Source organism: Mustela putorius, unplaced genomic scaffold (genome assembly GCF_011764305.1).
Source record: "Mustela putorius furo isolate JIRA1106 unplaced genomic scaffold, ASM1176430v1.1 tig00003871_pilon_pilon_pilon, whole genome shotgun sequence".
NCBI lineage: Eukaryota > Metazoa > Chordata > Mammalia > Carnivora > Mustelidae > Mustela > Mustela putorius.
The window spans coordinates 3,583,285-3,597,016 of record NW_025422023.1 but is presented as its reverse complement, the minus strand read 5'-3'; the positions used below and the strand labels follow the sequence as shown (position 1 = coordinate 3,597,016).

The window sequence follows — 13,732 nt, the reverse complement described above, 5'->3', positions numbered from 1 at the left end:
TCCCCATCTTGAATTCCGCTTCACCACTTCCTTATTCATTACATTCTTGTACCTCAGTGAGTTAATAAATTCCTTTGACACCTACTGCCCCTTCCTTCCCTTGCTGTCCCTCCTCCAAGAATGGTGCCCATCAATATTGCATGCCAGGGGTGTGCTTGGAGAGTACGGGTCTGACAGCTCCCCAACCCAGCAGGGAGGCTGCTCCCTTCTGTTCCAACTCAGTGAGGAGAAGAACCCCTCCTCTTTCTGCCTCAAGCACCGGCTGCTAAGAGCAGACTGAGAGACAGATGTTTCCAATCTCCAACTATATTGCAAGGACCACTTGAAATGGATTCCACTTAAATCTCCTTCCTTAAAAGTTTCATGCTCACTTCTCAAGGTACACTTGTAACTGAAAGGTGAGAGTAGTGCTCACAAAAATGTAGTCACTGGTTTTTTTTTTTTTTTTTTTTTTTCCATCATGGTAGAAAAAGTAGAATTAGCAAGAATAAGGCTACTGCTTAGGACAGATAGTATAACATTAACTATGCCACAGTGAGACCAGAACTTCACCCATGTTAAGAGAATGAATTTCAGAGTAGAAGGAAGGAAGAAAAACTGGGTTAAAGGGAAATGAAAACTAAGGGGTAAAGGGGATGGTAAAGACTTCTTAATAATTGTATTACTCCAAAAAATACATTTATTCCAAAAAATACATTTCTAAGTACTTTGATAAGTTTAGTTTTAATAAAACTGTGTCATTATTCATTCAGGATAGAAAGATGGCAAAGACTAAAAGGAGATAAAAAGTATTTTTATTTTCTAAATAGGAAGAAAGAAAATCCATAAGTTGGTGAGATCCTTGCAAAATTTTAGAATGAGAGGTAGCAGTGATAACCAAATCTTACCAAGGAGAAAATATGTCAAAAGGATAATAATTGTCAAGAGCTAAGGACTCTCAAGGATTTTTCTTTACCATAGCTGCCACAGTTCTGTGGATGTTGATAGATGACACAAGACTCCTGGGTCAGAGACAAAGGACAGTTTGTTACTCACAGCAGAAGCACAATCAAGAGTTTTACCATTTTTGTGCCAAGCCCTAACACCTCAGTTCCAAAAGGGAGAAGCAGAGAAAATCACATGATATCTATCTACTCATTGGTTGCATTCTAGGAAGGACCTCTAGCTTAGAGAACTTGAGTTTTTTATAATAGGAAGTAGACATGTTTGCCATTTGCTCTAAAAATAAGTAGTATCTTTATCTTCTAAGGTGATTGCTATATAGTTGTCTTGAAAAGACATACAGAAACATGAAAGATCCGTGGAGAATTGTATTCCAAGTATATGTGTTCCAAATACACACACACAGATATATATATATATATATAGCCACTGTAAATCTAATATGCCTGCCATTTATGGTCTCGTTCTAATCATTGATAGCATTGTAGTACAAAAATATGGCAAAGACCTTTTCAAAAATACTACTCGAAGACTCTCTCCAGTCTGACATCAATAATCTGAATTTGTTGGTTTAGCCAAATATAAACCAGATATATATATATATATATAGTCAGCTGCCATCATTCATTGAGTGTTAAATTAGGGTGAACTATAGATATAAGCTAACTTCTAGATTATTTAGTAGTTAATATATTAACCATAAACAAAGAAAAAAATCTTAAAGGAAAATCCTTCTTAAGTGACCATCACAATTATAAGGGAATTTGATATGTCCACTAGAATATCCATGTGAATAAAATGGAAAGATGTGAATCGGGCAATGGATCTTTTAACTGGTTTATATTTGGCTAAACCAACAAATTCAGATTATTGACGTCAGACTGGAGAGAGTCTTCGAGTAGTATTTTTGAAAAGGTCTTTGCCATATTTTTGTACTACAATGCTATCAATGATTAGAACGAGACCATAAATGGCAGGCATATTAGATTTACAGTGGCTAAAAGACTGGGATATTTGGCCAATATTTGGAAGAAAGACAGCATTAAGAAATAGATGACCTGGGACACCTGGGTGGCTCAGTTGGTTAAGCAGCTGCCTTCGGCTCAGGTCATGATCCCAGCATCCTGGGATCGAGTCCCACATCGGGCTCCCTGCTCCCTCTGCCTCTGTCTGCCATTCTATCTGCCTGTGCTCGCTCGCTCACTCTCTCCCTCTCTCTCTGGTAAATAAATAAAATCTTTAAAAAAAAAAAAAAAAAAAAAAAAAAAAAAAAAAAAAAAAGAAATAGATGACCTGAATTTTCTCTGAATCTTAAGGTGAAATTAAATAGCTAAATACAAATTTCTGTACATAGGTTCAAAAACCATCACTACAACCACAAAACTATAGAGTTAGCCTAAGAGCCTTTCATGTTAGGAATACACTGAGTGGTTAGCTTTAACAAATTACTTGATCTTCTTGGGGTTCCATTGCCTCATTTTATAAAGGAGATGCTTAACCATATTATCTCCATCTTCCTATGTAACTGAAGCCAGCAATAATATTTATAAATAATTACTTGACTGAGAATAATCTAAGGCAACAGTTCAGTGAGGCATTTATACAACTACATATTCCAAGTCAAGGAAAATAGTAGCCTACTATGCTGGCTATGTAAGCATAATATTCATTTCCAGATGCACAGCTTGGTGAAGACATTGGAATACTAACAGACATCTATATAAAAGTGAAGATAGAAATATAGGGAGATATCTGGAAACCATCCTTTTCTAGTTGAAGTTCAAAAATTGAGGCTATTTGGTCTGAAATAAAGAAGAGTTTTCAGAGGCATCATAACAATCTCTAAATATTTGAAAGGCTCTGATGCCAAAGTGGAGAGAAAGCAGGCCAAAGATGTGTGAAGAGAAGTGTCAGGAAGGCAAATTGCATTTATCCTAAGAACTTTCTGTAGATTTGAATTGGGAATAGATGAGATGTCCCCCAGTAGGAGTGGAGTACAATTTTGAAGGTGTTTGAAGCACTATCCATATGTCAGCATATTGTAGAGGGGTTCCTCCTTTGAATGGACGGTGGCGCTTGCTGACCTCAAGGGCCCTGCCTCCTCTGGAACTCTTGAGTTCGAGAGTTCTTAGCCACACTGTTCTGACAGAGAAGTTATGAATATTGTTGTTCAGAAGGCATTGACTTTAGTCCCGGTGCTAGCACTTGTTAGCTGTAAGACTTTGAGCAATCCATTCAATAATTTGGAACTATTGCTCACATATCAACTGATACCTTGGGTTAATCTTTCCTTTTGTTTGTTGATTACACTCATGTTAGGGAAAAGTCTTAAGACAATTTTTTAAAATGTGGAAATAAAGAATTTAGATCTTTGAAGTTCTTTCCACCCAGAGTCTCTGAGTATGAAGTATACAAGTAGATTTCATTTTAAATTCTAGAACTATAGAATACAGTTCTATATTCTCTCTGGTCATATTTGAAAGCATGAATCTGCTCTACTAGCCTAGATTATTCCTGAAAGTCATTTGGAAGTTTAGCTCTAGGGTGTCCTTACTCTGAAGTGATTTTTTTTTTTTTTGAAGTATTTCTCAAGTTAGGTCCTAAAAAAATAAAAGTATGTAAAACCCTGTGAGAGCAGTGGCAAGTATTATCAAAAAAGATGGTTATGTAATCTCCCAAGGACTCTGCTCCTTCTTGTTCCATCCTAAAAGTATTGGTACATGAATTCAGAGGAAATTACCAGAGGCAGACCTGTGTCTGGGGGAAGGAGATCAAAGAGATACTGGCTGATTCACTGTTACCATAAATATCTCCAGTCATGAAGACTAAATAAAGTCTTGGTATAAAGGACATTTCTTCCCATTTAATTCTCCCTCTCCCTCCAACCAAAAAAAAAAAAAAAAACCTAAAAAACAAAAAAAAAAATTAAAAACTCCCAAGAAGAAACAATTTGTAAAACTTCAGATCTAAAAACCTCAATGAGTACGTAGTAAATGGATGCTATGCAAATGTCACCGGTGCCAATCTCTGCTCTTCTCCTAGGCCTCCCATGGAAGACACCCAGACACTCTTGACCCCTGTGGTGAGCTGTGGGCCTCCCGGAGCTCTGCTGACCCGCCCTGTCATTCTCACCATGCATCACTGCGCAGATCCCAATACCGAAGACTGGAAGATACAGCTCAAGAACCAGGCAGCACAGGGACAGTGGGAGGTGAGCATCCATTAGGATAAAGACGGAACACAAGAAAAAATCATGCAAACAAACTGGAGTAATTATGGGGAGCTTTTTATTTTGAAAGCAGAGCATGAATTGAATTTTAGTTCACACTCAAAAGAAGAGAGAGAGGGGAAGAGAGTGTATGAGAAGAAGGGAAGGAGGGAGAGAGACGGGTTCCTGAATGCTCTATCTACTGATGGGTAGGCACAAAGAAAATGGTGGTCAAGCATTTGCTAACTCCTAGGGGAAAGTATATTTGAGAGTCTTACACAAGTCCCTGTTGGAACATACATACTATGTTTTAGGATAGGAAACATCTATATACTTTTGAAATTTGCAGGTAGAAAAACATTGCACCTGGGACAGAAAATGGTAGACACTGTAGACGCATACAGGGAATACAGTTCTTCTGAACTGAACTTGGGAAAACAGAAAGGGTGCCTCTCCCAAGCTCTGCTAGAATGAAGAACACCTATGGTGTCTTGGCTCTCTGTGGCGATTCCCATCATAACTTCCTAAAGCTAGTGCCTTAAACAGATCCTGTTCTTCACATCAGAATTCTTCAATTAGCACCCGAAGTTACAAACAAAAGAATTTGTTAGATTTACCATGAAGATTTTATACCCAGTAACTAAAAACAAAACCAGCTTGCATATTTTCATGTCATCCCTTGAAAAGACAGTATCTGTTGTTTAGGTGGGAAATTGCCCACTTAAACATTACATTTTAGAATATTCCAAAGAAGGCATATTTCAGAATATGTTCATCAAAAAATGTCTAATAGTTTTGAAAGCTACCCCTGTATTTTTGTGTAATCATTACAAAGCATCCAACCTATATATTATATACTTTGTGATTACTTGTGGTATTTTTCTTTTAGGAAAGAAATTTTTAGAAAAAAAATGTACATGAAGAGTCAAGCCTTTAATATTATAGGAAAAAGTAGTATTACAATTAGAAAGGCATCCTGGGATTACTATAATTTCCTTCTTAAGGACATGTTCTCTTGGCCACATGAGGGGATCACTCCTTGCCAGAGGACCAAAAATCCAAAACTAAAGTCTAAGTGTATGCTTTATGTTAAATTATGACCAGACTTAGCCAGACCTAACTTCCAGTCCATTTAAGCTTGAAATGATTTATCTCGAAAACATCCCAAAGTCTTAATCTCAAGTGATTCTGAATTGTTTGTGCAAGACTCTGCTTGATACCCTATTACCTTATTTCTGGACTTCAGTAACAATAACAGTAACAACAACAACAAAATGAAACAAAGAAATAAGAAGAGTAGAACAGGGCGATGCTTAAGAATGCACTCCTAGACCTGCGGCAGGGACAGGGTGCATCTTTATTCTCTACTATGTCTTACTGGGGGCTTTCTGTGACATGCTTCATGGATTCGTTTCAAGGATTGCCCTCACCCTGCTGGAGGGGAAAAACAAAACAAAACAAAACTTATTTTCAGGTGTCCTTTTGGGCTAAAATAAACTTGAAGGTACTGAGTTTCTTTCTCTCTTTACCGGTGCGGTTTGAGCTTCATCTTTGAGGATAGACACAGTTGAAGAAATGATTTCGTGGATGGCATTACCCCCCCACCACTGTCGTTCAGATGATGTTGCAAGGCCTAGCTAATAAACAACCACCCGAGGTGGCAACTTCTTTCATATCTTTGTTCAGCCCCAGAGACTCAATTTATGATGACACATTCATTCATCTTTTTTTGACAAATAGCTATTTGCTCCCCATGAGCCAGGCCCACTGAGCTGCTGTGGGAATCAAAGCAGATGTAGTTCCTGCCTCTGTGGAGAGAAAGTGGCCTAATGGGGAGGCAGAATCAGGCCCACACATGTATTTTATTTCTCCCACACGAAGTTTTCTTTTAAATTTGAATTAATTAAAAGTTGGAAAATTTCACATGAAAAATGTGAAATTCCAGCTTCTCTTGAAAAATTCAGGGTGGTTTTCTTACTGGGTCTGCATGTCTGCATAGCTGTGATGAGCTGAGCCCAGTAGAGGCTGAGCTCTTTAGTCAGGCTTGTGCTCCACTTTGCCCCAGTCTCCCCCACTCCCTATTGTCTTCTGCCCTACCTGCTTCACAAGTTCCTATTACCTGGCTGCCCCGAGATGCATGCGGAATTTTGACCCTTGGTTTATAGGTCCTACACTTGGCCTTTCAAATGATTTTCTTCTCTGGCCTGAGCCATTTGCATAAATCAAAACTTAGTTGAGTTTGTAACTATTTTAACAATATTCAGCACTTCCATTTATTTTTATTTCTTGCTAAATATTTTCAAAAGCTGAAAGGATAGGCTGTTTTACCAGAGAAAAGCATTGAGCTTGCTATATTGTACTTTCTCCAGGGTCTAGCAGCCCAGATTACTGAGGAAAAGCAGTGTACTGCTTTGAAAAGTAATTGACAGGTGAGTTTGGGAAAACAATGTAGAATGGTGTTGCATAATTCCTTAATTTCTCTAAACCTTTTTGAACCCCTAGATTTTTAGGGAAAACTTACTACTCTATACTGACATTGAAGTAAAACAGTACTTCTAGATTCAGTCAGACCCTTAGAGATTCAAACATTAAATTCTCAGAAATCAGTAATAAACTCAGGTGCACTGAAATTAAGAGGATAATTCATGAATTTCTTTTGGAATTTTATGTCGATTCCAGTAATGTAGACTCACAGATGGAAAAAAAAATGCTAAATAGGGGACATCTAAATAAAAAATATTAGCAATATGAAGGCAAGGGCAATGGAGACAATGATTAAGAATGGAAATAGGGTATAATAAAGCCGAAGAAAGGAAAAAAAAAAAATACAGGGAAAAGGATGATCACACTTGCAGAGAGATATGGCTGTGTCTGCCTGGCTGCCAGTGTGGCGGCCCCGGGACCCACAGTGGCTCAGTCACGGCTCCTTTCATCCTCTCCTTCAGGATGTGGTGGTGGTTGGGGAGGAGAACTTCACCACCCCCTGCTACATTCAGCTGGATGCAGAGGCTTGCCACCTCCTCACGGAGAACCTTAGCACCTATGCCCTGGTCGGGCAGTCCACCACCAAAGCTGCTGCGAAGCGCCTGAAGCTGGCTATCTTCGGGCCACTTTGCTGCTCCTCTCTGGAGTACAGTGTTCGAGTCTACTGTCTGGACGATACGCAGGATGCCCTGAAGGTACGTCCCTCCTGCCAAACCTCCTCCTCTCCCTTCACACCAAAGCTAACATGTGATGTGGTTGGAGCACACCCAGAGAAGGGGTGTGTGTGTGTGCGTGTGTGTATGTGTGTGGGTTCACGCCCAATGCGTGAACCTAAGCGTCTAGCCCCAAAAGATGCAGTTGGGAGGAAAAAAAAAAAAAGACATTTCTCTTAGGCCATGCTGATAAATGAGTGGTTTCCATTGTGCTGATTCCTCCCAAGGGCTACTTTTGTTTACCTTCCTTGATTTCCTTTAATGAAAAATTTAGAAGAAGTAGAAGAATTTGGCAACGAGATGTGGATGGTAAATAATGTGCTTCCATGTTTATCTCAGCTGTGTGCTTCCTATAAAAGGAATTGGCGTAATTGCTCACACTGTATGTTCCTCTTGTGTGCCACTTCATTTATATGCTTCCCCATTCTTTTTATGAGGACTGTGAGGAAGGTTAGCATTTGACAACAGGCTGCTGCTTTGCAGAATAAATGAGCTTAATTCCTGGTGCTATTATTGCGATTCATTTTATCCCATTTGAAGCTTTAAAGGATAGAGTGGCTTTGAAGAAGTTATAATCTAGAAGGAGGAATAAAAGAAGTATGCCAAGGACGGGGAGACAAGTCAGAGTCCGATAAATGCTAGAGATGAATGCAAAGTTCTACGGGAGGCAGTTCAGGAGAGGTGGGGGCATAGTATCATTTTTAGGACATGTGGAAAAGAGATGATATTTGAAATTGGCCCAAATGAAAGGGAGGGTTTGACCAGCATCATGAGAAAAAAATACAAAATACCAAGATGAAGAGAACAGCGGGAAGAAACACAGAGGGAACAGTAAATACAGACTTCCTATGAGCATGCTATTTCCGGGAAGCCCGGAATGATACATAGGAGTTTTATTGAGTGAACCTCAACTGCCAGAGAGAGGAGTTGAGACTCAGCGCCTTGAGTTACTGGAGAGCCAGTGGACAGATTACCACCAGTGAAAGATGTGATTGGAAATATACATTGGAAATATTCGTCTGACATCAGTGAAAAGATAGCGACAAGAAGAAAAGAGTGGTAGATCTGGGCGGAGGATGGAGGAGTGAGAAGGGAATGAGTTGTGGAAGGATCTATAGGAACCCCTGTGGGACCTGGTGACCCACAGTGCATGGGCAGAGCAGAAGATCGGAGGTGCCTCTAAGTAACAGCAGATGCTTCGGGGCAGGTAGCTCTAGGGTGTGGACAGGGTGACTTTGCTTTGAGGAATATCAAACTAGAGTTTTGCCTTAGACATCAGGACCACGATGTCCAGGGACAGTTAGAAAAATCCAGGTGTGGCTTTCTGGATAGAGAGAAGATCCTGAAGTAGAGACTCAGGAATGAATGATGTAATATTGATATGTGTCATCCCTGTGATCAGGGAGACTATCAACAGAGAGCAGAGGGATAAGACAAGCAACCTCGTTGAAAATAACAAGCATTACCAAGAACTCCCTATGTGCTGGGCACGATTCTAAATGCTTATTAACTCATTTAATCTTTACGGCAACCCTGTAAGATACCATTAACCCCATTTTTCAGATGTTCAATTCAGGGCAAAGAAAAATTAAGTAAATTGTTCTAGGGCACACAACCGTTGAATGGAGAAAGCAGGCTTCAAGCCCAGGCAGCTGGCTGCAGGCTAGATCCTCCCCACTCCCCCTCTGTAATGTGAGTTGCTGGAAGAGCCACACCCTAAAACACAGGGGACAATGGGGAGCCCTGCCTTTGCAGGGGGTGAGCCAGGGCAGCCAGCAGAGGGAGCTATAGAAGGATGAGAACCCAGAGGAGGAAGAGGAGACATGGAAGAAAAAATGTGTCAAGGAAACCAAGGGAAGAATTTTTTTTCTACACATCAAAGTATTTCCTTCTGGAATTTCCATCCAGAAAGTAGTTCTGGGTCATGAAAGCAGAGTGTGGCAGGTTGGGTCCACGGAGAGGATGAGACACAGGATCTATTTTTGATGGGTGACCTTGTAAGAGTTTGTGATGTTGAATAAATGATAGGAAAGCGCAGCTGTGGTGTCAAGCTTATGGTTCTTTCTTTTACATTCCTTGCAGATGTGCTGCTTCTAAGGCCCTGTCAGGATAGAAATCATCCTAGGCTTAAATTCTGCATAGGGAAAACTGTATTTGTAGTGGAGCTGTGGGATCTGATTAAGGCAAATCTTTTAACCATTCTGAGAAAAATCATTGTGAAAAGCACACTTTGGAGCTCTACATTATATTTGAAATGTTTGATACACATATTTTATATTCATTCACATAGTTCTCATACTTAGGTACTCTCGACCTTTCTTCCCAAGAGAAACACACAAATCTGTGCAAGAAAAGGTAGTAATTCAATAAAATAATTTTAATTGTTTTAATTGGTGAAAAGAAATGCAAATGGCCAACACCAAGAAAGACTGACAAACAGGTTTAAGCAGTAAACACAACCCTGGAGCAGTTTGCATCATGGCCAGTGCTTTCCAAATAGACATTTATAAATTCTCAGCATCTGGGCATCCAGCACTTAGCCTGAAACAAATATGAATAATGGATAAGGCTTTCCTGCACCTCGTGGCCTTTTAATAATGTAAAAATACCAAAATCCTAGTTATAGGTAAACGGTCTAGCCGACATACTGAAGAGACAATTAGTTCGGTCCCAGAAACGCTGCCTAACATCCGTGCTTGAATTGGAACCTTGGGGCTGATTTTTAGAAAGGCCCTTTCTTACCTGAATTCTGCTATCTTGGCACCCTGCCTGCCAGGGCTCCCCACCAATCTCTGCCATCTCTCTGCTTCTCTAACGCCCATCACCTATAAATACGACCTTTCCTAATACCTCTTCCTCCTTCGGGCCCACCGGCTCCCCCTCCCCACTCTCATCCTTCCTCAATCAGTAGCTCTCCAGCCTGGCACAGAAGACTCAGTTGGAGAAGCTTCAAAAAAGACTTGCTCAAAAGAAGGAAAAAAAAAAAAAAAAAAAGACTTGCTCCAGGCTCCCAACCCGAAGGTTCGGACCTAATTGGTGTGGGTATTGGGACTTTTCTTTGCGCACTCTCTGGGTTATTCTTTTGTGCATCTAAGATTAAGAGCTGTTCTCCTTAACACCTGCACAGATCTTTCTGGAACTTTAATCCTACTAAGGACAAACTTCCCTACATCCTGAATCGCGCTCTCCACCGTTCCTTCACCTACTCACGTTAACCGCACCTGGATCTTCCGAGTAACAGGGTCTCCCTCACAGTCCCTGCTATGAAGACCACTCCCTTGAGCTAATGCCAAGGCCAAGAGGAGGAGTTCTGGTCCGGTCCTTTTCAAGACCACTTCTGGGGCATTGTTCGATCTGGAGGGCTGGCTTTTTCTACCGCCCTTCTGGTTCTTTTGTTCTGCCATTCGTGATCTATTTCAGTTCCCTAGCCCCGAATCCCCCAGTGCCTACCCCCAGCCCAGCAGTACCTGCCTCAGGGTCTTTCTTTCCACTCATTTTATTCCTATCAAACTCTCAGATTCAAAGTCACCATGAATCACAGTTCTTTGCCCGGAGTTATTCTGGTAACCTTCACAGCATCCTACGTTATCTTTCGGCCGGTGTAGGTGTGCTCTGGATTTCACCCTCATTAGCATCTCCACGTGCCAAGATCCTCACCTGTGAAGCTCCTGGTTTCTGACCTTTCATCTCTCACTCACAAAAGGCACACGGGCCACCCTTGGTTCTCAGGGAAGACCTCCCTCAATCTTTCCTGACGTCCTGCCACAAACCCTCCTCTGCTCTCCTCCGGATCTCCAGGGAACTCACTTCTACTCTAAATCTCTTGCCATCTAGAGCTGCTGCAGGTCTTTCTCACTTCCACAGCTAAAAATGACCAGCCCTGAACAAGCCCTCTGGGTCTACTTCTAGGTTGCTGAGTTGCTCTGAAAATCATAAATGTCTACTTGAGTCTCCTCTACTCTCAAAGTAGCTGCCCTCAATTATGCCTCCCCTGCTTCTCTGCGCTCCTTCCACTTATCCGGATCTTCTCGAAGCCTCAGATCTCACAGAGCGCTTCTTCTGGTTCCCTTCCTCTCTCCCCACATCCCTGTTTCTACAGCAGCCCCTCCATGCTGCACAGTGACCTGCCTCCTACTGCCCACTCGAGGGACCCTCTCTTAGCTCCTGACCTTCACTCTTCAAACCTTTTCTTTCAGCCTCTCCTCAGCCATTCTGGGCTCTGATGCAAAGGAACTCTGCTTCCTTGTTTGGGCTTTAATCCAGCTCCTCTAGCCCTCCATCTCCAAGCAGCAAATGGCACAGGACCAAAAGTGGGTCTCCCCAGACCTGATATTTTCTTTTCGTTACCACTGTGTCCTGGGGGCTGCTTCGGAATTGTGGAAACCGTCTCAGAAGGTTGGACTGGGGCAGAGGGGGGAGCCCAGCGGGCCACTCATTCTCAGAGGTTCAGAATTACACAGTCTGCAGAGCTACTGGAAAAACCTGTGGCCCAGTGTCTGGGAGTGAACATATCGAGAATATTAATTCCCGCTTTTTATCATATGAGCTTACAGTGTCCATGTGGATGGGGAGGGGAAAAAAAAAAGAGACCACCCCAAACCGGGGCATCCTCTCATCTTCCCACCCAGCTCTTTGAGTTTGGCAGCCCTGAGGACACTTTCTCTGAGTTTTGTTAAGCCTGCAGGCAAAAGTGGTCACCTGAAACTTAAAAGCTGTGTTTAAGAGTTGAGAAGAATTGCTGAGAATTAGGATGCCAGAGGTGAGTTTTAAAATAAAAGTCAAGGATACTGGGAGACAGGGGGTTCTTTCATCCACCTTTTGGGTGGGTTTTTCTCCCATGCAAGTGCTTGAAGGACCAGCGGGAGCAGGGAGGGGGAGTTCACACAGAAAGATAGAGATGGTAGGGATTGTAAAAACAGTTCAGAGGCCATTCTTGGCTCTCACAGAGAGGTCCCATCTATTGTAAAGACGGAGTTGGATCAAAGATCAGAGTTTTGGGGATGTCTGGGTGGCTCAGTAGGTTAAGCGTCTGCCTTCACCGCGGGTCATGATCCTGGTGTCCTGGGATTGAACCCCACATCGGGCTCCCTGCTGGTCAGGGAGTGTGCTTCTCCCTCTCTCTCGACTCCTCCCCCACCCATGTTCACACTCGCTCTCGCTCTTCCTCTCTCTCCCGCTCACTCTCCCTCTCAAATAAATAAAATCTTTAAAAATCAGTTTTTCTGCTTCCCACCTCTTCAGGCGACTAAAGTGATAATACTGGTGTTCTCTCGTTATTTGCAAAGACTTAAATCCTAATATAAAAAGACCAGAAATTAGCACAGAACAAGATTATATGTCAGTAAGTTTTGAAACACCCAGGGAGAAACAGACATCGATGTGGAAATAAGGCATTTCTGTCCCGCTATCCTGAGGGTACTGTTTCTGAGATTTTCCTTTTGTAATAAATAGGTTTATCATAAACCCTGAGATTCAGAACTTAAAAGAAGAGTTATTTGCATACATTACAGACAGCGTGTGATGTTTATTGAATTGCTGACAAATGTACATATGATAGGAACTGAATATGTAAATTAACATAAGCTGGCTCTCTTCGTGTAGTCATTTGGCATGGAGAAGAGCCTTCTTTGGATTTCTTCAGCTTTCACGTACCCTAATTCAGGCTGCGGTCTAGAGTATAGAAATTCCGTGAAAGATTATATTATGTGGAAAAGAAGAGAAAATGAAAGAAATGCTGAAAACGAGAAGAAGTGGGAGGTCTCCTTGAGAGCTGTGCAATACTGTCTCTTGAGCTGCAGCCGCAGAAGGTTGCAGGTAGCCCGGAGAAGCTTTTGTCTTCTTCCTGCTGCTAATCCTTCCCACTGTCCTTTGACGCCCCTTGCATGGCAGCTGTGACCCCACAGAACCCAGCACACCTCCAGCCTGCCTCTTCCAGGTTTGTGAAGGCTGGCCTTCTCTTAAATTGGCCCCATTAGCCTTATCTTTTCTTTCAGTTCCCTCAAATAGCCTCAAAACTAGCTTGACCTGTGTTTTATAATTTCAGGATGCTGGTCTCTGCAATTAAGTTAATATATTTGTACATGTAACACAAGTATTGGACAACACCAAACAGTGTGTTAAAGATTGCAAATATGTTTCCCTTAACCTTCTGCTGAGTGTATGGGAGGAAGTATGGTGTGGTAGGGAAGCTTGGAGTAGGCTGCTGAATGCGATTAGTTCTGCCCCTCCTCAGGTCCGTGGTTCTGGTCATTGAACTTGACCTCTTTGACTAACAGTCCTTTGGTCTACATCAGAGACCCTTAGATGATTCAAGGAGATTAAAGTTATTAAATTTCCTAGCACAAACAGTATTTGATGATGTTCCTTATTCCTAGCTAGACATTTA

The 13,732-nt window shown here is 41.8% G+C and overlaps 1 protein-coding gene across 2 annotated transcripts in view; it reads left to right on the top strand.

Moving 5' to 3' along the window:
- The window catches only part of UNC5C (unc-5 netrin receptor C), a 360,754-nt gene that overhangs the window by 326,226 nt on the left and 20,796 nt on the right, over positions 1–13,732 (top strand). For both annotated transcript variants that reach the window (XM_004756034.2, XM_004756033.2), the window contains 2 exons: positions 3,985–4,153; positions 7,096–7,329. In XM_004756034.2, the coding sequence (XP_004756091.1) occupies positions 3,985–4,153; positions 7,096–7,329 (403 nt within the window). The remainder of the gene's footprint in view (positions 1–3,984; positions 4,154–7,095; positions 7,330–13,732) is intronic.